At 45.2% G+C, this 26,103-nt stretch overlaps 2 protein-coding genes and 1 long non-coding RNA gene across 7 annotated transcripts in view; 2 read left to right on the forward strand and 1 right to left on the reverse strand.

The window, feature by feature from the left end:
• The window catches only part of CD5L (CD5 molecule like), a 114,597-nt gene extending 110,895 nt beyond the window's left edge, over positions 1 to 3,702 (forward strand). For all 3 annotated transcript variants that reach the window (XM_084768425.1, XM_084768427.1, XM_084768426.1), the window contains 3 exons: positions 292 to 615; positions 1,233 to 1,553; positions 2,826 to 3,702. In XM_084768425.1, coding sequence (XP_084624551.1) covers positions 292 to 615; positions 1,233 to 1,553; positions 2,826 to 2,833 — 653 coding nt within the window. In that variant the 3' untranslated portion in view covers positions 2,834 to 3,702. The remainder of the gene's footprint in view (positions 1 to 291; positions 616 to 1,232; positions 1,554 to 2,825) is intronic.
• Positions 1 to 26,103, reverse strand: part of LOC311589771 — a 265,612-nt gene that overhangs the window by 14,317 nt on the left and 225,192 nt on the right. The gene's annotated exons all lie outside the window — the stretch shown is intronic.
• LOC311589766 (Fc receptor-like protein 1) lies at positions 11,592 to 25,868 on the forward strand. Of its 3 annotated transcripts, XM_084768422.1 has the most exons (11): positions 11,592 to 11,877; positions 14,920 to 14,940; positions 17,106 to 17,375; positions 18,739 to 19,026; positions 19,194 to 19,472; positions 19,774 to 19,923; positions 20,844 to 20,868; positions 23,511 to 23,593; positions 23,763 to 23,834; positions 24,242 to 24,273; positions 25,307 to 25,868. In XM_084768422.1, the coding sequence occupies exons 1-11, from the start codon at positions 11,847 to 11,849 to the stop codon at positions 25,376 to 25,378; spliced, it is 1,323 nt and encodes a 440-aa protein (XP_084624548.1). In that variant the 5' UTR covers positions 11,592 to 11,846; the 3' UTR covers positions 25,379 to 25,868. The 3 variants fall into 3 exon arrangements, with proteins under 3 accessions (XP_084624548.1, XP_084624549.1, XP_084624550.1); XM_084768423.1 differs by having other exon boundaries at positions 14,920 to 17,375; positions 19,834 to 19,923; XM_084768424.1 differs by lacking the exons at positions 19,774 to 19,923; positions 20,844 to 20,868 and having other exon boundaries at positions 14,920 to 17,375; positions 19,194 to 19,500; positions 23,514 to 23,593.

Genomic DNA, 26,103 nt, shown 5'->3' on the forward strand with positions numbered 1-26,103 from the left:
ACATTTAAATCCATACTTCCTTTAACTGTCCCTTGTGATGAGCAATAAGGAGTTAGATACAGAAATAATTTGAAAAACTAGAATGCTACAGAAATGACTACGGCTTATCTGGGGGCCGAGACGTCTTCAGTTCATTCTCTCAGCCAGCACCCAGCATGTGGCGCTCACTGTTCTAACAGGCTTGTAGTGGACACCAAGAACTAAACCATGTACACATCAGAGTCCCTTCTCTGAGCTGACCATACCCTGGCATAGAATAGATAACATCTCTCTCTTTCTTTCCCGACCCAGACATTGGTGTCCCCTCCAATGTGCGACTGGTGGATGGCCTGGGGCGCTGCCAGGGTCGAGTGGAGGTGCTACACCAGGGCCAGTGGAGCTCTGTGTGTAAAGCAGGCTGGAACTTACGGGCATCAAAGGTGGTTTGCAGGCAGCTGGGATGTGGGCGGGCACTTCGGACTCACAGATGCTGCGACAAGATGATGCAGGGAGAAGGGCCCATCTGGACGGGCAGGATGTCGTGTTCTGGACAGGAAGCAAACCTTAAGAAGTGCCCTCTCAGTGCTTTGGAGAACAACTGTACCCACAATGAGGACACGTGGATGGAATGCGAAGGTGATGGAAAATAATGACCCTGCAGGCAGAGATGAGGTTTATTCATAAACGTGGTTAAATTAAATGGAAACCCAGGCAAACTCTATTTGTTTATTATTGTAAATTCTGTTTACAAAGAACTACTCACGCACCAAAAGGCCATTGCAAATTTATGTATTTGTGTTGATTGCCAATTCTCTTAGTAATAACTCCCTTTGTAGAGGGAAACACTTAGAATTATGTATTTTGCAGTCAGATTGTGAACTGTGATGCAGAATGCTGTAAACAGGGCATATCTGCGGAGTTCTTTAGCTTTTAATAACCACTAGAAATTCATTTATAAGCATTATATGTCTATAAATAATATACATGTAGATGTTATATTTAAAGAATAAAGTGAAGATATTCTAGTTAAGAAAACAGACCTGGCCATGGGAGCTAGAAACGGATGAAGTCATAGGGAAGGAGTGGCTGTCACCAAGACACATGGAGAGCTTCGAGGCTGCTGGGGTTTTAGTGACATCTATCTTCTCTCTCTCTCTCCCTCTCTCTCTCTCTCTCTCTCTCTCTCTCTCTCTCTCTCTCTCTCTCTCTCTCTTTCATCTTTTCTGTCATCACTTTTCTCCTTCAACCCACAGGTCCCTTCGAGCTGAAGCTGGTTGGAGGGGACAACCGCTGCTCTGGGAGGTTGGAGGTGCTACACAAGGGTACATGGGGCTCTGTCTGCGATGATGGCTGGGGGAAAGAGGAGGACCAAGTGGTATGCAAGCAGCTGGGCTGTGGGAAGTCCCTCCTTCCATCCTCAAGAGCCCGAAAGAGCTACGGACCTGGGACGGGCCGCATCTGGCTGGATGATGTCAATTGCTCAGGGGAGGAAGAGTCTCTGGAGACCTGCCGGCACAGGCTGTGGGGGTACCACGACTGCACCCACAAGGAAGATGTGGCAGTGGTCTGCTCAGGTAAGCCCTGCTCCCAAGGGACGAAGGAGGAGAAAGGCAGATGCAAGCCGCTGGTCACGGTAATTCCATCTGGACTGTAGTCATTACCTGCTTTCGCTGTGCAAGCCTCCAGGGTTGGGAGCCAGGCTCCTGGCAGTAGTTTTGTTTTTCTTTGGGGCAGTAGAGAGGCTGGTGATGGGTGGGGATATATTTTTATAAAGTGTAGTTCCTGAACATGAGAACAAGAGGGTTTGATCAGTGGCCTTAGAGTAAACATGAACAAAGTGAGTCAGAGCAAACAGTTTTCCAAACCATGAAAATGACTTTTAAATCGTGCGGCAGTCTTTGTTTTCAATCCCAGGCTAGTTCTCTGAGGTGACCCGTCCCCCCAACTTTCAAGCCCTAAATTGGAGCTAACTGTAGAAGGCGGCTTGACCTCACTCTGTTGCTGCTTCCTGGAGTTTTAGTGCCAGGGTGCCTACAGGGACACTGGAAGCGCTGGCAGGGAGCCCTTTTTAGATTGTCTGAGAGCATCTTGCCAAAGAGCACAAGATCCCAGCCCTGAGCCACTGGCCTCCTTCTGGGAGGGGAGGAAGAGGTACAGTGTGAGAGGAAGTGTAAGTGTAACCCTCTGGTTCCAGCTGTAGGGCTGCTGCCCAGATGTGGAGTTAGAAGGGGGAGGTGGCTGAAAGGGGCTCCTTGCTTTAAGCAGCTACCTCTAAAGTGAGTTCAGATAAAGACTCTTGTCCCATTTGCATCAAAGGTGTTTGTGAATGTAGAAGGAATAAGACACGAGTACAGTCAACCATCTTTGCCCCTGCGCTCAGAAGTATCTGAAGGACAAAGATTACACCTGTACTGAACACAGCGTTTCCTTGTCACTATTCCCTTCACGACACAGCGAGACTTTGCATCCGGTGTTATAAGTAACCCAGGGGCTAGTTAAAGCATCTAGAAGGATGTGCTTGGCTTGTATGCAGATCTTTGTTACAACTATATGGGAGACTTTTGCTGCACCTGTGGGTTTGGGCATCCTTGCAGAGGCTGGCACCAGTTGTCTGTCAGTGCGGAAGGGGCCTGGACTCTTTGTCACAGGAGACGTAGCGGTTGTGCCTTTGGAATGTAACTGCAGGTTTTGGCCTGTCTCATATCATCGTGGAAAGAGCTATGCATGTGGCTTATCTCTTTCCTATTCTGGCCCTTGCTCTTGTCCCTTGACCAGTTTAGCTTCAGTGTAATGAACCTTTCCAGGCCTGATTTTGCCCTCACTGTATTTTCCTCTTCTCTTTACAGAACAGTAACCTGGACTTTGATGCATGACCCAGTTCCCTGCCTGTTCAATTGGTCCCTGATTGTCCCTGTGCTAACGTCTGGCCATGGACTTTTTATCCACCTCTCCCTCAACCTTTCCAGAGTCTGAACCTCGTGCCCATATCTTGATCTCAGGGCTACACACCACTACAGTCACCTCAAGATATGAGCTGCTGAGCCCTCTCTGCTGATGAAATGTTTCCTGTTGCCCCGGGCTCACTGGTCACCCCTTGGGATCCCAGCCTTTGCAAACTCCCTCTAACGCTCCTGCAATTCTCGGGGGCTGCCAGTGTGACCGGCTGGACAGGCCATGTCAAAGGCACAGCCTGTCTGTAAACAACATTGAGGATGTAACAAGACAAGAAGCACGCAAAAGGGGAAATGGGTAGACAGTATTTTTGGAGGTGGGAGAGAAAACTGTATTTTTTTTAATGCATTTTAAACTTTATAACAAGTGAAGTGATCCAAAAAAATATAACACTTCACTACCGTGCCATCTCCCAGAGAAAGTAGCAGGGTGATTTTCCTGAATCTCCCGACTGTTAGGTGTTGAGTTCTAGATGTCTACCAAGAACCTCTATGTCCAAAGTTTGCTGTCTAATGCAACAGAATTCTGAGGCGGGGCCTTTGGGGTCTAATACATCACGTGGCCTGATCTCTCAGCCCTTATGAGTGGATTCATCCACTAGCAGATGGTAGAAATGTCAGGAATTGGGACCTAGTTGGAGGAAGGTTGTTGGGTTGTGCCTTTGGAAGGGGATATTTTGTTCACCGCTTAACTCCCTCCCCCATGTTGATGGGTTGGTTCCATATCTTAGCTATTGTTAATTGTGCTGCAATAAACCCGAGTATGCAGGTATTTCTTGATATGTTGGCTTTATTTTCTTAGACTTATGCCCAAAAGTCAGTAGTAATTTTATAACCACATAATCATCTCATACCCATGGGGAGATCTTCTGAAATTCATTGAGCAGTGTAGTCCTGGCTTCCTAGGCTCTGTTGGTAGCTCCAGCTGCCCTGAGGGTTAATTAGCACTGTCCAGGGACTGGATATTGTGGCACAGGGTAGATTGGTTTCTCCAGATGAGTGGATTTCTAACAAGTTATTCTGGACCTGGGAAAAGACACACAGGTAATCGCAAATACACGTGCAGAGGGTAACACATCCAAGGCACACCAAGGACAGAGCTTGGGAGCCAATGGCGTTCCTGACTTTATGTAACAAACTGCTGTGTCATCACAGTCACTTTGAAAACTGAGTTGACTGGTACCAGTTTTAGTACTTCTGACCAAACCAGGTTACTCATTTCAAATCAATGAAGTGGTAATTTACCCCCGTTTCCTGAGGTTGGTTAGATAAGCCAGTTGTTAGCAATGCAGAAATTGTCATTGCAGCTATACAACAAAACTCATAGATGTGATAGCTTGGGGACCAGGGCCCTAACGGGAGTGCCACTGTGAGGAGCTGACCACGAGTGGCCTGGCTTGCCCTTTAAGTACTTCAGAGCTAACGTTCACATGTAAGAGAAAACATACAATGTTTGTTTGGGGGGAGGGTGGGGGTCAGGGTTACATCATCCAGGATGATTTATTTTTCTAGCTTCATCCATTTTCTTGTTAATTTTATAATATTTTATAATACTTCATTGTGTATGTGTGCCACAGTTTCATCATCCACTGGATGGTGGACATCTACACTGTTAACAATTTCTGGCAATTTTGAACAAATCAGCAATGAGCATGGTGGTCAAGCATCTCTACGGCAGGATGTAGTCCTTTGGGTACATTTCCAAGAGCAGTGTAGCTGGATCTTGAGATAGATCTATATCCCCAATTTCCAGAGGAACCACTACACTGATTTCTATAGACGCTGGCCCCACATCCTGGCCAGCATGAGGTGTGATTTGTTTTATTGGTCTTAGCCATGCTGAGGATGTAAAATGAAATCTCAAAGTAGTGTTGACTTGTATCTTCCTGATGACTAAGGGCAGTGAACATTTCTTTCTCAGCCATTTGTGTTTTAGGCTTTGAGAACTCTCTACTTAGTTCTTACTCCACTTGTTTGTTTGTTTGTTTGTTTGTTTGTTTAGACAGTGTTTCTATGTGTGTAGCCTTGGTTGTCCTGGACTTGCTTTGTAGACTAGGCTAGCCTCGAACTCATCAAGATCTGTTTGCCTCTGTCTCTCCGAGTGCTGGGATTGCAGGCGTGCGCCACTGCACCTGGCTCCTTACTCAGTTTTAAATTGGGTTGTTTGATCTCTTTATGTCCAGCATCCTTAGTTGTTCAGACATTTCAGAAAGTAACCGTCTGTTGGATGTCTCGTTGGTGAAGGCCTTCTCCCATCCTGTGGCCTGCAGCTTTGTCCGAATGATGGTGTTCCTTTGCCATATGAAAGTTCTTCAGTTTCATAAGGCCCCCCCCTTGTTAGTTGTTGATCTTAGTGCCTGTTGGGAAACTTTTTCTGCGTCAACGACTCCAATCCTACTCCACACTTTTTCTATCAGATTCAGGGTATACGGTTTTATGTTGAGGTCTTTGGTCCATGGGTGTTGAGTTTTGTGTGAGATGATGAATATGGATCTATTTGCGTCCTTTTCCAGGCAGTCATCCTCTTTGGCCTGCATCCTTTGTTGAAGATGCTGTCTTTTCTCCAGTATGTATTTTTTGGCTACTTCGGCAAAAATCAGATGCCCATAGGTGTGTGGACTTAAGTCTTCATTGACCATCATGTTTGTTTTTATACAACTACTGTGCTGTTCTTACTACAATAGCTCTGCAGCATACTTTGAAATTTGGGATGGTGATAGCTTCAGCAGTTCTTTTATTATTCAGAATTGCTTAAGCTATCCTCTGTGTGTGTGTGTGTGTGTGTGTGTGTGTGTGTGTGTGTGTGTTTCTGTGAATCTGAGACGTGTTTTTGTTTTGTTTTGAATTTCTCTGAAGAATTATGTCAGAATATTTATGTGTCAGAACTGTAGATTGCTTTTGGTAGAATGACCTTTTTCACAGTGTTAATCCTACCAATCCATGAGTGTGGGAGAGTTTTCCATCTTTTGGCATCTTCTTTAATTTCTTTCTTAAATGTTTTAAAATTTTTTATTATACAAGTCTTTAACTTGTTTGGTGAGAATTATCTCAAAACATTTTTAAGATATGTGGAAAAGACTATTTCTCTGGTTTCCTTCTTGGTCCGTTTGTCATTTGTGAACGGGTGGGTTATTTCTTTTTCTGTGTTAATTTTGTATCCAGCTACTTTATTGAAAGTGTTTATCAGCTATAGAAGTTTCCTGGTGTAGTTTTTATTTGTGTGTGTGTGAGAGAGAGACAGAGACAGAGACAGAGACAGAGACAGACAGAGAGAGACAGACAGAGACAGAGACAGACAGACAGACAGACAGACAGACAGACAGACAGATCTCATCTTTGACTTTTCCCTTCTATTCCCCTTTCATCTCCTTCAGTTGTCTTATGCTTTAGCTAAGACTTCAAGTGCTATATTGAATAGATTATGGAGAGTGAGCAACTTTGTCTTGTTCCTGATTTTAGAGGAAATGCTTGGAGTTTCTTTATGTTTAGGTGAGTGTCCGCTGTGGACTTGCCTTAGATTGCCTTTATTATGTTGAGATGTGTCCCTGTGTCCTAGTCTCTCTAGAATGTTCATCATGAGGGGACTGTTAGATGTTGTTAAATGCCTCTTCTGCATCTCATGAGATGGTCATGTTGTGTTTGTCTTTCAGTCTCTTGTATGCTGGGGTCCATGTATTGATTTTCATAGGTGAACCATTCCTGCATCTCTGACATGAAGCCTATTTGATCAGGGTGGATCTTTTTAATGTGTTCTTGGATAAAATTTGCAAGAATTACATTGAAAATTTTCACATCTAATATGGATCCATATTTGGTCCATAATTTTCTTTTTGTGTGGTTCTTTGTATGGTTAAGGTGTCAGGTAATTGTGGCCTCATAAAATGAATTAGGAAATGTTCCTTCTGTTTCTATTTTGTGTGGAATATTGGAGTTAATTATTCTGTGATGGCCTGGTAGAATTCTGCACTGAATCTATCTGTCCATGGACTATAATAATAATAATAATAATAATAGCAGCAACAACAATATTATTTTTGTTGTTCTACCAGGGTAATAAATCTGTTTAAGTTATTTAGCTGATCTTGATTTCACTTTCCTTGGTTGTTTATATCAAGGAATTCATTCTTTTTTTTTTAGGTTTTCAGTTTGGTAGAATATAGATTTTTAAAGTATAGCCTCATGATTATCTGGATTCCATTGGTGTCTGTTATCAAATATATATATTTTCATCTTTAATTTTATTTATTTGGATCTTCTCTCCTTGCCTGTTAATTAATATGGCTAAGGGTTTATCAATCTTGCTGATTTTTTTAAAAGAACTTTATTTTTGTTGTTTTTAAAGACCTTAATTGTTGTTGTTGTTATTGTTGTTATTGTTTGTTGTTTCTATTGTACTGGCTTCAGCCCTGAGTTTGATTATTTCTTCTATTTTGTCATTATTTAAGGAATGTTATTTCTTCTTTTTTTTTTTTCTAGAGCATTTAGATATGGTATTAAGTTACTAATATGAGATCTCCTTATTTGTTTGTTTGTTTGTCTGTTTTTTTAATGTAGGCATTTAGTGCTGTGAACTTGCCTCTTAGAACTGCCTTCATTTTCTTCAATAGGTTTGGGTATGTTGTGTTGTCTCTTTCATTCAATTCCAAAATTTTTACTTTCTTTCTTGATTTCTGTCTTGATCTGTGTTTCATTCAGTAGTGAGCTGTTCCATTTCCATGAGTTTGTAAGCTTTCTGTAGGCTATGTTGTTGCTATCCAGCCTTAACTCATGGTGATCAGATGCAGGGTATCATTTCAATTTTCTTATGTCTGTTGAAACCTACTTCATGTCCAAATCTGTGGTCAATTTTTGATAGTTCCATGAGGTTCTGAGAAAACTAGGGGTCTGTTTGTACATTCCCAAAGGATTTGTAGAACAGTGACAATGAGGCTAATTCATGTAGAGAGGAGAGCGCTAGGTGTTTACCGAGCGGATAAAGAGACCATGATAATTTGGGCCCAGGCTTGCAACATTCCACCTTCTCCACATCGCTGAAGTTCTAGTCAGTCAATCAGCCTTTGAAGACATGGCGTCTTTCCAGGAACTCTCACTCACAGTGTATAGACCATGCCCGCAGGTTTCAGACTGTGATCCCAGGGTGTAGATTGCGACTCCGTGTTTAGTAACACACACACACACACACACACACACACACACACACACACACACATTGTTGAGATGATACAAATATTCTAGAACAATTACTATGGTTGTATTTATATCAGTTTATCTTTGTCAAAAATCATTATGCTGTATACTTATTGAAGGGACTGTGGCCAGCCTAGAATGGCAAAACATGGCTCTGGCAGGCCCTGCCCTTCTCCCTGTTTCTTTTCTTTTCTTTTTCTTTTTTTTTTTATTTAAGTAATTTATTCAGATTACATTTCAATTGTTATCCCTTCACTTGTGTCTTCCCATTCTCCCCTTCCTCTTTCACCTTATTCCCCTCTCTTAGGTCTGTGGCAGAAGGGGACCTCCTCCCCCACCATACGATCACAGCCTATCAGGTCTCATCCTGGTAGCCTGCATACTCTTCCTCTGAGTGCCACCAGGTCTCCCCACCAAAGGGAAAGTGGTCAAATAGGGGGCACCAGAGTTCATGTCGGAGTCAGTCCCCGCTCTCCACACCACTGTGGAGAATGTGCTGTCCATTGGCTAGATCTGAATAGGGGTTCTAGGTTTACTGCATGCATGGTCCTTGGTTGGTCCAGTAGTTTGAGCAGATCCCCCCCCACCCTGAGTCCAGATCCAACAGCCTTAATGGTCTTCTTGTAGGTTTCTAGGACCCTCTGGCTCCTTCTATTTCCCCATTCTCCCTTACCTCTCTCACCTGGAGTCCCAATAGGAAGTCTGAGTATCTATTCCAATCTCCTGCCAAGTGAAGACTTTCCGGGACATCCCTGTTGGACTAGTGTTCAATTATAAGTGAGTATATATTATGTGTATCTCCTCCCCTATTTCCTCTGCTTTGCTAAATACCACTGGATTGCATCCCTAAAGCAAACCCCCAAGGTCTATTCCCTTATTTGGCCACTTCCTCCTCCTGACACTGGCCACCAGGGTCCAGCTATCAAAGTATTGAAGTCCAGCAATCAAAACCCCACTTTGTTTCACCTACTTGTCCTGTCCAATCAAAATTAAGCACCTCATCCTAACACGGGGATTTCCATTTTGCGTTTATAAACTGCCATCTGCCTATGGGCCACGTCTGTCTTCTCTCTACCCATAGGCAGTCCTTTGCCCCTCTAGGACAAACACCCGCTACCTTGCTCCCTTTCCCCTTCTCCCCTGTTCTCTGTCTCCTGTCTCTGTCTCCTATTCCCTGCCCTCTGTGTCTTTGGGACAAGTAAATCTCCTTTGTGCTGAGAACTTGGTCTTGTGGGTCCTGGACTAATAGTTTTCCTTTCGCTTATGATGAATTTGTTCTAGCTTATGCTCATTGTACTCTAGTGGAAAGAATTTATTTAAAAAGCCTTTAAATCTATGAAGCAATGTAGAAAGATACTTTAATCTCAAGAAATCAAAGGGCACTGGAGAAGGACACACAGGAAAAGAGATGTGAAACTTGGGAAAGCCCCTTACCCCTGGACCTCTGACATCTGCCTCTCAAGGCGTAGTGGCTTTTGTGTTGTTCTGGAAGTTTAAGTTTGGCAGAGATCTTCATAGTGGTTTCCCAACTCATAATCACCGTTGCCAACACAACTGTCTGATGTCCAGAGATTTCCCTGGACATTCGGCAGGTGTAGTGGATGTAAACATGTTTTTGTTCTGATCCCAAGTGTGGGATGTGAAAACAGACTTGTGTGAAGGCATGTGGTGTTTGTTTGTTGGAAACAGACTTTTGAGAGAACATGTGGTATGTGTCCACTAGAAAAGGAACTGTCTCTTATGGGGGCATGGTCTTTGCCAACTGATAAACATCCTAGTACCGACTCTGGGAGGATCATATGTGTGTTTGTGTGTGTGTGTGTGTGTGTGTGTGTGTGTGTGTGTGTGTGTGTGTGTATACACATATATACATAAATATATAGGCCCAAAACAAGAGGCTTGGCTTTTTTATTTCAGCATTGCTTCTTATCATTTGGCTGTTCGCTGCTCCACTTCGAAACGCTCCTAGAGAGAACAGCTCCAGAGAAGCCTTCGAAGTTCCGGGTTCCTGCTGCCGCTCTGGATTCCCACTACTGCAGATGCAGGCACCTTTGCTGAATTGCTGGTTTGCTGTTTAACGGGTCTGCTGAAATCCTGACTACAATCGCTCTAAGGAACTGAGTTTTAAAATGTGTACTTCTCCTGTTCCCAAATAAAGTAGGTTTGAAAAAGTTCCAAGCCTAAAGGCTGGATTGCCTACTGCAGGGCTTTTGAAGGATCCCACTTGTGGTTGAAGACACAGAGACTTCTGTATAGTTTAAAGCTGTTGGTCTTATGCTGAGGCAGTCTGTCGGCTAGCTCTCTAAAGTTAACCTGACTTCTCCACGTATCTCTCCCTGCCTCTTCCTACTTCAACTGTCTCCCTTCCATCTCTGTCTGCAGCTGTGCCTGCCAGGAAGTCCCACCCCCATACTTCCTGCCCCAGCTCCAAGCCACATTCCACTTTGAACCAATCAAAAGCGAGACAATCGCCTTTGGGCAGGTGAGGAAGAACAAGCATTTACATCTAGAAAACTGGTGGTGAGCCGTAGATGTGACAATGTCAAGATCCTGCCAGCACTTAGCTCTCTGCCTGGCACAGAACTCACAACTGAAAATAAAGGAACACACCTTCTCAATGTGGGGGGACATCACCCCAACAGTTGGCAATGCCAGTCTCTTTCTCCTAAAGTTGAGTGTATCCACTGTTACTCTAATCCTTCTCTGTGAAGTTGATACCCAAACTTGGACTTCTCAGTCTTCCCTAACAACTCAGCCTTTGTGGATTGCCTGGCTATTCTTAATCTAAGATGATAAAAGATTCAAGAAATGTTAAAAAAAATAAAATAGTTTATCTCCCTTTGATCCATAATGAGAATCACATATGAGCTCAGATAACAAAGAGATGGTAACACAAATGCTAAAAAAATTGATGGGAGGAACTGCAGAGCCCCTGACTTATATAAGGGAGGAAGGGTGTCGCATAAATACCAGTGCACAGAGGTTCATTGCTGCATACACACACAGTCCCTGTGTTTTATTCCAAACACAGTTTATATTATATATTATATTATATATTATATTATATTATATTATATATATTCCAGTTTATAACTTCCTATGACTTTTTTTTTTTTCAAAAAAGAGCTTCATGTTCATTTAGTGGGACACTGAAACTTTAAATATGGGAGCAATAGCTATATGAATAGATGGACCCTATATAAATCATAATATAAAACAATTGCAGATAGTGAACATAACTTGTGAATCCCTGAATCCCTGAATCAGACAGACAGAGACAGAGACTGCATGTGAGAGTGTATGTACGTGCATTTGGTCGGACACTTAAGTAGACATCCTTACCAACAATGACGAGAAGCTGTGTGAAATCAAACAGGACTGAAACTCAGTGAGACGTGTCAAAGCCAGAACCACCTTCTGGAAAACCCCCAAGAGCCCTCATGTCCCGATGCACACAAAGCCCGAGTCGGGAAAGTGAACCAAGCCACACGAAGAAGAATCTTCCATGTTTTCAGCTTTCACGGAGGGGGAAATGGAGATTAACCTTTAGACTTCTATTTTTGTAAACTCGTGCTGAATGAAGGCTAACATCCGATGCTGACTTCCTCAAACTTCACAAGTGCTGTCATCTGTTGACTCCTTCGGGAGGGTTTGCTTTTGCTTTTGCTGTTTTTTTTTTCCTCTTCTGGTGAGAGGCACCTCCAAGTGACCATCCCCAGCCTGGCCCTCATGCTACCTTGGCTCCTGCTGGTGGTCTGGGGTGAGTTGGACAACTTAGAATGGGGTCTGGGATCTGGGAATCTCACTTCTTAAAACAGTGTAGAGAATTCTAGAACTAAGTTTCTGCCCTGCAATGCTTGGGGATGTTCCTGCCATCTCTGTCTCTCTGTCTCTATGTCTCCCTTTGGGGTCCATTTTATAACTTTGATTAATACTTTATTTTAAAAGTACAAACAGCAAGAAGACATTCTCTATATTTCTACTGCCATGTCTACCAACAAACTACTTGTCTTCCTCATGCACTGTGAATAGACCTTGTCTCAAAGATAGGAGTCTCCACTTATTCTTTTAGGACCCTTCTCCTGCCTTAAAATCTTCTCCTCCACTGGAATGTTTCTCTCTTCCAGCTTCTTCCCATCAATGCACAGGGATGCCTGGATATCTTTTCTCTCACTCATGCGCCATTTCTCTTTCTCCCTCCACTCTGCTCTCAGTGACTTTGCTTCGTTTCACTTCCCCAGTTCTTTCTTTCTTTCTTTCTTTCTTTCTTTCTTAACTTAATTTTTAGTTGCACTGAGACTCACCTTCTTTAAGCTCTTGAGATTTTTTCCCAGATGTCAACCAAAGCAGAGAACATTTCTACCGTATTAAAGACTCCTTCGTGCTCTCAGTCATGTCCTGTGCAAATTCGTAACCTGGGCAAATGTTTGATTGTTTCAGGTCTCTTGTGTGGTGTGTGTGTGTGTGTGTGTGTGTGTGTGTGTGTGTGTGTGTGTGTGATGTAGTCACTTTAATCACCTTTTGTCTCCTCCACTCCTTTGAAATGATCCTTGCTTACTTCATCCACAACTTTCTCGATCCCTCACCCAAAGGCCATTTCCACTTCCTGCTTCTTTGGCCTCTCAGGGACAAGCACAAAGGCTCATCCTTCTGAGGGACACTCTTAGCTTGATGACCAGAATGCCCTGTTCTTTGTTTCCCTTCTGCTTCACACCTGCCACTCTTAGTTCCTTTGCTGGATCGAATCTGTCCTCAGGATGTTGACAGCTCTGACTTCACCGGTAGTTTCTTTTCTAAAGTTAAACACCTCCGTCATTTAATGTGCCACATTAAGTCTAAACTTGAGCTAATCTCACCAGCTTGGACTTAATCTTTAAATACTTCTTATGTACCCAGGGGCTACTCAGGTGTCTCCCAGGCATCCTAAACACCTTTCTTGGTTTCTACGTCTGTCACCACTCCACCAAACGTACCCAATTTTCCTCACAGCCTTTCTGTCTCAATAAATGTCATCACCATTATTCTGGCTGCTTTGGCCCAAAACTTAGAAATAACATTTAATAGCACTCTCGCTTTTACTATCTCTTTCTCTTTCCCTTCTTTCCTCGCTCTATCCCTCTCTCCCTCTCCTCACCCCCATTCTCCTCCCCTGCTTTCCCCCTCTCCCTCTAATGCCCTCTCCTCATGGTTGCTGCTCTATTCCAGGAGAGCCCCAAGTGCCCAGACTATCTGAAGCTTCAACTGGTTTCTCTGCTTTACTTTTCATTTGATCACTATTCTCTGAAATAATATTCTATTTTTATCAAAGATTTTAAAATTAAACTAGAATTGTGTCACTTCCCCATTCCTCGGCTTCCTCTAACCCCTCTCATGTCCGCCTCACTCCCTCACACACTGAATATCTTTTTTTATTATTGTTGTTCCATAATATGTACATAAATATATAACTACAACCTGTTGAGTCAATTTAATGTGGCTTGTGTGTATACATTTTCAGGGCTGATCACTTCATATTGGACAAACAATTAGAGATCTCATGCCTAGAAAAGGACACACACACACACACAGCGGTGATTTTTGTGTGTGTGTGTGTGTGTGTGTCCATAATTCTTGGTCTAGGGGTGTGCCCCATGAGACTTCCCCCTTGCGCATTAGCATGTGTATTGATATTATTATTGTTTAGGTCTATTTTTAGCAGCCATACTGTTGAGGTGTCATAGGTCCCTGCTATTCTTGGACACACAATTTCACAGCAAACTTTCTAGTCCTCTGCTTTTGCAGTCTTTCTGCCTTCTCTTCTGCAGTGCTCTGTAAAGCTTTAGCTGTGGGACTTGTCTCTCACTGTACTTGACAGCCAAGTATTCGAAAGTATTTATTTATGAATGAACACATAAACATGATGTTTCTGCTAGCTCTCTCTCTGATCCCTTGCTACTACCTGAAGAAGCAATTATTCTAATATGCTTCTAACGGAGTAGGCATTTCAAACTAAGCATAATAAAAACAATGGATAAGTATGGGAAAATCTTGATTAGATCTTCAAGAAATCCTAGGCGCTATTCTCAGCACTCTATGGGCACTCACTTGTGTCCACAAACACAGAAAGGCAGGTCCTGTCACTAGCTCAACTGTATAGAGAAAGAAGCTATAGCAGGGGAGCATACTTTGCACGGCCTTGTGGCTTGCGAGAGGACACTCGAATGTCAGCATCTCCTCTATCTAGTGACAAAGCCCGCATTTCCCCCGGAATATCTCCTACTTGACCAATAATATGGTCAAGCCTCTGGGTTAGGAGAGAATATTTGAAGTGCTCTAACTCTTCTCAGACCCCAAACCTCTGCTGTGGGAAGCTGGCAGCCCATAGGGCCCCGTGTCTCAAGAATGAGACCTTTCTTCTTCTTATTCGAGTGTTGTTGCACCTAGGACAGAGTCCAGAGATGACACTTTGGATTTTTTTGAGAGGAGGAAGGAACAGGGTCAAGGAGAGAGGAGCAAACTGGCAGGCAGTTAAGAACAGGGCTCTTCTTCTTCACAGAGGCAAAAGTTACTGAAAATTACCTTAGAATCATAAAAAGGGCATAGAGAAGAAGAAAGGAATTCAAGGAGGGAGGAGCAGAAGATGGCGGAGGAAGGGGAAGAAGAGGGAGTTGTGTGCAGGGCACTTTTGGGAGAGCCCTTCAGAGTTTAACTGTGCATGTGTGTCTGTGCGTGCCTCTGTGTGTGTGTGTGTGTGCGCGTGCGTGCGTGCACTCGTGTGTATAACTAACCAATCTGTTATAGCCTGTGCTGGTTTCTTTTCCAGCTCTACCCTGTGAACCTGCCGGTGAGTTGTACTTCCCAGTCTTCCTTGCAGACTAGGGGTACCATGTCATACCCAATCAGCACATGAGGCCTGTGGATGACTGAGCAGCCTCGCCTGTCCCAGAAACAAACATCAGAGACTCTTCTGGGTCCAGGCTGTGACCTGTGTCCGCCCAGCATGGTGAGCCTTTCTGGAGCCACCTCAGCACTAGGAGAGAAATACAGTCACACCAAGATGGTGGAGAGCATCAAAGATTCACGTTTGCAAAGGTCTCTTCTCCTTCTCAAGCTCCAGGTCTGACTGTGCTCTGCAGCTGGGGACCCACTGCCAATGGCTGAGAAAAGCCACAGAGCACAGCACTGCAGTTAGTCCCCAGCTATGTGCAAAACCCAACAGGGCTGCCACCACCTCCTGCTATTTTTATCTCCACTCTGTAGTTATAGCTATTTCTCTCTCTCTCTCTCTCTCTCTCTCTCTCTCTCTCTCTCTCTCTCTCATATGCAAATTTAATTGGTTTTCTTGCCACAAGGAATTTTTCACTATAAAGCATATGCAAATTTACCACCTATGACCTGATCTTCTGCACACAAACTGTTAACCCCAAGGTTTAAAAAGATCATCTGGTCCACTCAGAAACCCAGGATCGGAGAGCCACGTGATCAGTGGGATGAGAAGCATCTGGTCTTCTGCTTTTCCATGTTTGGGTCATGTGTGTGCCCCATGTCTGGCTTCCCCTTTACCGCTAAGCCCAGGTGCTCAATCAGAGCCTAAACAGGAATACAAACCCACATCACGGGCGAGGAAATAGCTGTTTTACATGTTTTGAGGGTATCTCTGATGCCTCAGAGTCACCTGAAGTGAGCTGTGATCTACAAGACGGAACTCCAGACTCTCGCAGTGAGCTGTGTCTGAGTTCTTGCTCTTTGTTCCACTGGCCCAGTCAAAGGAGAGGGCTGTGGGTGCCTGCTACCTTCCCTCCTCTGTTCAGTGTCCAATGCTGTGAGGTTATCAGTCCTCTGGGGACCACAGACCTCCAGAGAGAGAAGATGCAGGGTATTCCACACTTGGGCAGCTGCTAGCTGTAGGTGTAACTGATGCCTAAAAGGATTCTACGAAAAGGCTTCTTGTAGGAAGGGTCTGAGGTTATAGACACTGAACTAGGAACCACCAGGGACCCAGAGGACTTGGTATTTTTATCTGGTAAAGAGAGACATACCTTATTTGGGGGAAACTATTAAAGCCTCTCAAAATGAGAGGCTCTCAGGGTTGAGAAAATTCCCAATGAGACTGTGGCATGTCATGGGCTGATGGGACTATGAGGAAGATGAGGAAAGAACCCAATTATCTTTACACATTCAGAAAAGACCCCCTAAAGCACCAAAGCATGTATCCCTACAACTTAAGGCAAGTGTTAGACTTTCATTTCATCTACAGAGGTTTGTGTAGAAGTTCTGAATCAAGGGCTCTGGACTGTGTGGGTGATGGGTTCATGGCATTTCCAGCAAGTGCGTTCCCTCGCCTCCAGTAAGAGCTGCCACAGGAGGCTCAGAGAAGGGGTGATAGAGAACAGAACCCCTTTGTGTTGCTTTCATACCCCCTGCTTCCTCCAGGTCCCCTGTTGTACTTTTAAAAGAAATGATGTGGGTCTGGGATGTCAGGGAAAGAGAGACCTTTGTCCTGACCAACATGGCTTACAACAAAGGTAAAAGAAAGGGGCTGAAGTTTAGCGCAATAGTAGAGCGTTTGCCACGCGTATATGTTACTCCACTGTTTGATTCCTGGTACTAACAGGAGGAGGGCGGGATGATGACTATGACAAAGGCAACAACAGGAGAAGGATGAAGAGAGGGAGAGAGGGAGGGGAAAGGAGAGAGAAGGAAACAGTTTACCACAACCTCAAGTGACAGTCTTTAATATACCTGCACTGGCAGAGATTCAAAAATTAAACCAGAAACTTAAAAAAAAATGATATTGAGATCTAAGCTACAGGTAAAGACTGCTTTCTGGAAGCTGATGCCACGGCGTAGGGTTAGGATGTACCAGAGGGAGCAGGACAGGTTCACAGCAAAGGGAACCTTGTGGCTTTAAGGGAGGTGGTGGGAGATGTCTGTCCTCCTGGCTGAGAACACAACAGATGTCTAATCATGAATACTGCCCTGGAGTTTGTGTTTATGTCTTTTCTCTAGTGCTGTCTCTCCTCCCTGTGCTAGAAGCCAGGCCTTCCCATCCTGTAGAGGGACAATCAGTGACCCTGACCTGCAAGACCCGGCTCCATGAACAGGCGTCCTCTGTTAAATTCTGCTTCTCCGATAATGCCAAGGATCTGGGGTCAGGCTGCAGCAGCTCCCCAAAGCTTCAGATTCCTGCCATATGGAAGGAAGACCCAGAGTCATATTGGTGCAGGACAACTCAACAAGGCAGCAGGTGGAGCCTGCCAACCAACATACACGTGCAGAGTGAGTGTCTGAGGAGCTCGCCCTCCCAGAGTCAGAGCTTGGTAGAAGAGAGTGGCCATCTCCCACGCCCCTCAGGAGGTAGACAGCTGCCTGCTACCCTGATGAATCACCAGGAGAAGGCTTTGTTGAAGATGTGTGTAGAGTAGGCTGCTGGAGAAGGGTTTGTAGGAGAGGCTACAACAGAAAAAGTGTGTCTTGTTATCCTGGACTGAAGGAGAGATAAACATGGTTTGTTTGTTTGTTTGTTTGTTTAGATCACAAGTGGGGGATGAGAAAAAGACTTGTGAGAGAGCAGGTGATGTTTATCCCCTTAGATGTCGAACCACCGTGTAGGGGGAGATTGGTTATTAACCAGCTGAAAAACATCCTTGAACAAATTCTGAAAGGAGGTATAAATGTGAGGCAAAAACAAGAGGCGGGGCCTTTGGAGACTCGGGATAGTTTTGGCTGTTCATCGCTCCACTTCGAGACACTCCTTGAGAGAACCGCTTGAGGGAAGGCTTCGGGGCTCCGGCTCCTATTGAGGTTCCAGGTTTTGGTTGCTCCAGATTCCAGCAGAAGAAATCCTGCTTATTATGCCAGGAAAATCGTTCCTTGGAACTGATATCCTTACTGTTTCCTTATTGTATTCTTTAATCTTCTTTTCTTATTGTTTAGGTTAGTCAGGTTATAAGTGAGGTACTCTTGGTTAATAAGTTTGTAATAAAATATATTTGCTAAGAAATTTGAGCCTACACTGGACCATGTGTGTGACCTGTGTCAGAGCTGATGATCACAAGCAAAGGCCTAGGATCTGCAAAGGGTTGAATAGTCTCAACCTTGCAAACACTTCCACATTTAGTAAAAAAACAAAAAAACAAAAAAAAACAAAACCAACCTACCCCAGTGCTGTAAAAACCTTGAACAGCTCACATATAGCAGACTCTACTCTATCATGTGTGGTGTGAGTGACTTCTAATCCTGGAGGAGGTAATGATAGTTACACATTTACAAATGGAAATTGGACCTAAGAGAAGTTAAGTCATTTTGCCAAACACACCCAGCAAGTAAGAGTTCGAAGGCATATTGTAGCCCAGCAGTTTGATTTATAACTTGGACTTGAAATCATTACAGGGTAGTAGAAGCTTTGTTATCACATACTCCTAGAGTAGTGGTACATGTTGGGGTGTAGTGCTTTTCCTACCCTGGGACTCCCAACCAAACCTAAGATGACTCCAATCCAACAGAACACCAGCCCCAATTTAAGCTATAAAAGTCACTCACTTTCCCAGCAGCCTTTGCTTTTGGGACCGCCACACTTACTCCTTCGCTCCAAAAAGATCCCTGGCACTCAGAATCTCCCTTGCTATTTGTGTTCCCACAGGAATCCCGGTCTCTGATGTGAGCTTGAAGATGTGGCCCGCGGGCGGATGGGTGATGGAGGGTAACAAGCTGGTCCTCATTTGCTCCGTTGCTAAGGGCACTGGAAAGATAACTTACATCTGGTACAGAGGGGCCCTGGGTTTAAAGCTGGGAACAAAGATACAGCGTTCACTAACAGCAGAGTTTGAGATCACTGGAGCGAAGGCAAGTGACACTGAGCAGTATTACTGTGCAGCTGACAACGGCTATGGCCCTGTTCTCAGTGAGCTGGTGGGCGTCACTGTCAGAGGTAAGTAACACAAACACCACATCTCAGCCAGTGTGTCTCACCTAGACTAGATGCCCCGCACTCCCCTGAGCTGCCATTAGGGAGGTCAGTGTGGTTGAGGACAGGCAAGCAGTCATAGGTCTGTTGGCCATCACCGCACCTTTCTCTAATTTTCCATCATTGATCAGTTCCAGTGTCTCGTCCTGTTCTTACCTTTGGCAACTATGGAACCCAGGCTGTGCTGGGGGGCCTGGTGGAGCTTCACTGTGAGGCCCTGCGAGGCTCTCCCCCAATCTTCTACCAGTTTTATCATGAGAATGTGGTTCTGGGGAACAGTTCAGTGCTCTCAGGAGGAGGAGCATCCTTCAACTTCTCCCTCACCATCGCACATTCTGGAAACTTCTCCTGTGAGGCCAGCAACGGCCAGGGTGCCCAGCGCAGTGAAGTGATGATGCTCAATGTAACAGGTATTTGTCAGGTTTGGGGACTCCCAAGGTCAGTGTCTCTTCCCTCCAGCATGCTGGGAGAGCTTCAGTGTTCCCCATGGTGTTTTGTCGGGGGCGGGGCTTTGTACACGATGCAGTCAAGGGTACTGTACACAAGCAGTATAGAGAATTGAGTTTAAGTGCCTATCTTCTTTGATCACCGTGAGAACCAGAGGTTCTCTAGATAAATAAGGATGCCTCCCCACCCCATGAGGAGCAAACCTTGAACACAATCCACCCACAAGATGTCTGTGTCTCCAAACCTAGACCCTCCCTTCCTTAGGCGCAGGTCTCTCCTCAGTGCTCGGGGAGAACGAGAACGGAAACAGTCCTCTCGTCGCAGGAGTCACTGACTGGCTGCTCGGCAGTCTTGGCTGTCTTGGCCTCAGCACCGTGGCCCTAATATTTTGCTACTGGCTCAGGAGAAAAATGGGTTAGTAACTGAATATATTCATATTTCACTACTATGACATTTCCTCCCTGAAACAGACTGCATTTGTGGCGTGCATCCTGCAGAGTGAAGTGCACGCCCTAGTTACCTTGCCTCTGCTTCCTTTTCACAAACATTCACAGCTTGTTAAAGGACCATTTTTAGGAAAATTGTTTATCTCTCATTTCACCAGCTGATGCCTTTTTCTTCTGTGACTTAGCCTATATATAAAATGTAACGTTTTTTAAAACGCCCAGTCAGCAGCTACAGAGAAACACTAAGCTGCTCACCCTCCCCAGGCCCAGTGTTGACGCTAGTGCCAGCAGTCCTACAAGGGTGCCGTCACATGCTTTTTCCTACTCCCTGAAATACAACTCATGTTCCTGGATCTTTCTCACTTTGAGGATGAAACATTATTTTCCTCCCCCTGGAGGACTCACCTGGTAACACAGGTAACAATTGTTCTCCGTTTTGACTTTTAAGTTACTTACCTTCCCAGTTTATCCCAACCCATAATTTCCACACCTATTCTCCACTGAGCAAGTGGGAGACTCTCATTTGAATCCCAAGCTTCTCCAACACCTTTGGGCACATCTTACTATCTTCAATTTAGCCATGCCAGCATCTAGCTTGGGGGCTGAGGATACTGCTCAGGATAAGATTCATCAGGGTGGTTGAAAAATTCAAAGCAAGGCATGTAACAGGCAGAAGGTCCCAAATCCTGTTTCTGGTATTTACCAGCTTTGGGGAGATGACTTAACTCTTCCGGACTCGATTCACCTTCCTTGTGACATGAAGACCCCAGAAGAGTCTACCACATATGCCCTGGGGACATAGTGACATCTAAACTGAGCCCCACCGAAGCAGGAGGACAGTGGGAGAAGGGCTGCACTAATCCATGCTCTTATTGCTCTGCCTTGCAGGAAGACGATCGGATGATCCACTCAGGTGAGGGCCCTGCTTTCTCTCATGTGCCGGTGATGCCGAAAACTTACCTCTAAAAAATATTTACCTATTTATTTGTGGTTATAGTATCATTACATCATTTTTCCATATACCCCTCCCTGCTTTTTCAAGTTCATGGCCCCTTTCTTCCTATTGATTGCTCTTATGTACATATAGGCACATGTATATATTTCTGAACCTAAATACAATCTGTCTCGGGCTGTATATTACCTGTATGCTTGTTTCCAGCCCTGAGCATTTGTATTGGGTAACCAATTGGTGTGCTTTTCCCTGACAAAGATTATCTCTCCCACTCTCAGCACCCTTTCCAATGCCTGGAGATTGTGTACAGTCTTTTTTCCCCTGCCCACTTTAGTCTGTCTGGTTTTGTCATCTTTGTTTAGACAGCCGTGTTGGTGAGACTTTATGGATGTAGCTACAGACATTACTGGGAGACCCGGCCTCACAGCAAACTTTCTGGCCTTCTGGCTCCTACACTCTTTCCACCTCCTCTTCTGCAATGCTCCTTGAGCCTTTGGTGCAGGAGTGTTTTGTCAATATATACACTGGAAAGAGACTTCACAACTCCACATTTGAATTGGTTGTGGTTTTCTGTAATGGTCTCCATCTGGTGCAGAGACGTTTCCTTGGGTGAGGACCACACCTACCTTTGGGTATAAGGACAAATATTTAAAATGTAGTTAGACATGATGCTCGTTTAGTGAAGTGGTGGTTGTACGTTCTCCTCTGAGATTGGTGACGTCACTAGCCCTGAGCACTACTGGCCACCGTTGCACCCCTAGGGTTATCGGGCCACGCTGGTTGTTGTTGGGGTTCCTAGGCATCAGAGCTGGGTAAGACTGTTGGCTGCCTCCCTTCTCCTGAGCCAGTGCCTTATGGTACTGTGAAAACTTCCTTTTAAAACCTTGGTGTCCTCTTCGTGAGCTACTTCCCTGTTTTACACACCCAGACCTCTCTCCTGAGCTCTCCCACTGGCAGCTTTGGGCATTAACTTGATATTTCTCTCTTACTAGTTACTTTAAACCGCTTCGCCATGTCCTCTATCGCTTCCTTCCGATGCCTCCGCGGTTGTCTTCCTTTGATTTCTTTTGGTCTGGCCACTGGTTTATTCGTGCAGCCAGCTTGCTTACAGCGGAGAGATTTGAATCAATGGAAAGACCCTGAGACTCTAAAAGTATTTTTAAGACAGGTACGTTGAATATGCTTGTGTGTCTCTGAAATGCAAGACACAAAACAATGAACACACTGAAAAACATTATTGGTGGAATTTGTGAGAAGCTTAAAGAAGGAAAACATTTCTAAAACACTTGAAAGTTCCATATTCAGTCTGGGTGTCTTGCACAGCAACAGCGAACACCCGTCCCCAGGCCCTGGTGGTGCAGCATGTGCACGGTCATTTTCTTTTGCTCCTTCCCCAAGTTGCTTATTTTGGCCAGCTCTCCATCATTAACTGAGATGGATCACTGTTTCTTTACTCAGTATCCTGCACTGTTCTCGGGGACTAGGAATTAGACTCCCTGATAGACAGACAGGTGAGGAGAAGGTTCATGACTAGGTAATAAAAATGATGAGCTTCCAAGATGGCCGTCTTCTTCCTCAGACAAAAGCCTGGCAGCTTAAAACAAAGGCCTTGTGGGTTTTTTTTTTCCTCCTTCCAATAGGCTCCTGTTGATAGACTGGCTCAACAAGTTCGAGATCTTTCTTTTAAAAATATATATATATGTGTGTGTGTGTGTGTGTGTGTGTGTGTGTGTGTGTAGCATGTATGTGAGTGTAGGATCCTCTTGGACTGGGGTTACAGGTGGTTGTGAGCCATCATGTGGGTGCTGGGAATTGAACCCAGGTCGTTTGGAAGAACAGTCAATGCTCTTAGCTGTTGAGCTATCTCCTCAGCTCGCAAATTCAAGATCTTATCCAGACACATTGACACAACAGTTGTGAGCCACTCAGCTATTCAGTCTTTCTTCAACTGATCAACTCCAAATTAGGGGAGGAGGACTTAAAACAACAATGAAGAAGAAGGAGGAGGAGGAAGAGGGAGGAGGAGGGAGGAGGAGGGAAGAGGAGAGGAAGAAGAGGAGGAAAAGGAAGAGGAAGGAGGAGGAGAAGACCCCCCACCCCCGCTTTGCCAAGGGTCTTCCTCTGTGTGCTGCTGTGTGTGTGTGTGTGTGTGTGTGTGTGTGTGTGTGTGTGTGTGTCTTCACCCCTAGTAAAAAGCCTCTCTTCAACAGCTGCTTGTCTTCTGCTGTCTGTTGTGTTCACAATTTCTCTGCTGTTATCTGTTGCACTCGGGGATTCTTCCTGCCCTCGAATTCTTTAACTGGCAGAGAAAAATGAAAAGGATCAAAGTCCCTACGTGGTAACACGGTTACATGTGTGCGGTCGATGCCGTAAAGAATAAGTGAGCAAGACGCCCTGTCTTTGTGGAGCATGCGCTCTGAGGCAACACTGCGGAGCCCTGTTCCACCCACAAGTGAGGCTTTGGCTTGTGCCACAGAGCTGTACCTATTAGCTGTTATTTTCCCATGACTTAGAGTTCTGTACAGGACCCTTTTTTTCACATCTTACAATCTCGGACAGCCACGCCTGCGACATTCGGGGTGACATGTGTTTTGTGTTTGCAGGAGCCCTCCTAGGCCTGTGCTCCAAGAATCCAACTACCTCAACTCACCTGACGCAGAGCAGCCGCAGCCGGTGTATGAGAACGGTGAGGCTGCCCCGTGACCGGAGTCAATAGGGCACAACAAGCCGCAAGGGAGGCTCTTACAGGGTGTTGTCTGCTTGCCGGAAGTCGATTCTGCTAGGAGGTGGGCTTTGGGTAAGCGAAGGAACGAGGAAAGGAAGGCTGCGTCACGACATCTCCTTTCTTGTTTCAGTGAATGTCGCACGCGGCGATGAAGTGTACTCCCTGGTGTACCATACGGAGCAGGAGCTGGAACCAGCAGCGGGTAAGGCATGGAGGCGATGAATCTGGCTTTTGTCTGTCTCACAACCAAGAGGACAGTCACTAACTCTGCGGGGCGATACGACAGTGTTTGTCCTTAGAGCCGATAGTAGTTACTTGAAAACGGGCCGTTGTTCAGGAATCTGTGTCAAGCAGAGCCCAAGGCTGTTGCTAGGACGGCCTGTCCCGTTGTTCCCGTGGTCCTACACTACTGTTGTCCCATCCTACACACACAGCAGGCCCTGACGAGGAGAGAGGTGGCAAAGGGCTCATGTGATAGGGAGGGAGACAGGAAATCCTGCTGGAGAGCAGTGTATGGGAAGCAGGCAGGAGAAGAAACACAACCTAATGGGAGGTTGTGAAAGACTAAATACGAGTGGAATCTCACAGTCTTATTCGTCCCCCCCGCAGCTCAGCACTGGAGGACACATGGGGCAAATGAGGTAAGCAAGGTTTTTCACGGTTCCCTCTGCTCTCTCCCTCCCTCCCTCCCTCCCTCCCTCCCTCTCTCTCTCTCTCTCTCTCTCTCTCTCTCTCTCTCTCTCTCTCTCTCTGCCCTCTGGAGACTGCGCTAATACCCTGCACAGTATAGCTCCTTAGGAGGAGGAAAACATGTCATGGTCCGGTCCTTATCCGCCAGCACAGTAGAGACAGAAAGTATTTAACTGTTACAGTGACTAATCCCGCATGAGGGTGTTTGGAGGCTCACGGGTGCATTTCCTTGAGCAATGTGCCGATGTGTGGCTCAGTCGTGGCTTCTCCTTATTTTAAACATTCTATTTACTTGGCAATCTTTATCCTAAAATACTGTCGAACTGTACAGCCATCTGCTAGTGCTATGTAGTTAGCAATATGGAGTGAAATAAATTAATACTGAACAAAGCCGAGATAATGGTTCATATGTGAAAAATTCCTAACTTATACCTCCTGGATGATTTGAGGCATCCAAGATGGGAGCTGGAAAGATGTCAACAGCTAAGAGCCTCACAGCTCTTACAGAGGACCAGAATTCAGTTCCCAACACACCACCTGCGTCTCCAGCTTCAGGGAATCCAGTGGCGCCTTCTGCTCCCCATGGGCACCCACACTCATGTGCACATACTCACATATAGACACACACACACATGCACAATTTTTTTTAAAAATTCTAGAAGGTACCCATGATGCTGCATGCAGGCATTCCAACTTTGTTCCCACAAGTCTCGCGGGTGCTTTGCCATTGGTCTCAGAGCAGAACTCAAGTCCTCGGAGCCCCGAGAGCACTCAGCTTAGTTTATTCATTCTGATATGTGCTCAGAGGGCTGCTCAGCAGGAGCACCTCCGGAGTAACAGGCTCCTTGGACAATGCTGGCGGAAGGCCGCGGCTTCCAAGAGGCTCCTTAAGGTGTTGTGTGTGCCCATAACAAAATGCATGTAAGCTGACTCAGGGAAAGCCCCGTGGAAGACATGTTCTGTTCTTTTCGTTGGTCCTCCCAGGTGTCCTTTGAAATCTATTCTAAGCCAAGGAAGATAAACATGGCAGATGAGGACTACGAAGACACTATGTAAAATTATGTGAATAGCAACTGTGAAATACTGCGAGAAAGCCTAAGGCCCCGTGTGGACTCCAGGACTCTGGGGTTAGGTGCCAGTACACCTTCCCTCACGTGCTTCCCCTCACGAGACGGTTTGTTCATCTACCCAGTTGTGGCAAGTCCCGCAGAAACCACCCAGGAAAAGCCAACTGAGACCCAGAAGCTGGAAGGGTTTCCCGGCAGTGTCTGGCTGCTGCCCATTCATGTTGGGACATGACAGATCACACACTAACTTTATTCACAAGAGGAAGATGGTGTAGTGAAAGCAACGGAGGTCTTGGAGCAGAGGGACAGTGAGACTTAGAGTGTCCAAAGCCACGGTCAATGACTTTGCAGGTCTGCTGTGGAGATAGAGCCACGCTTCCTCTGTGTGCATACCCTGTTTCCTCCTAAAATACCCGACTTCAGTGTACTTTGTGTCACTGTCATCAGTTTAGAATTAAAACACAGCAGCATAAAAATTTACTGTGGCTATACTTAATTTTAGTGTCGTATTTTGTGTGTATTAGGCTAGTCTAAATAAATCCTCTCAGGTTTATAATAGTCTTTGGAAGGTTCACCAAGTTCTAAGTTTTGAACTTAGTGTAACATTTGGACTAAGCATTATGAATATGTGAATACAGATCTATACAGACCTACCCACCCTCCAACCATGTAAGAGGGAATCAACATGTGGGGAAAAGACGTTGTCAGTTTATT

Source organism: Acomys minous (assembly GCF_964271855.1).
Source record: "Acomys minous genome assembly, chromosome: 19".
Lineage (NCBI taxonomy): Eukaryota > Metazoa > Chordata > Mammalia > Rodentia > Muridae > Acomys > Acomys minous.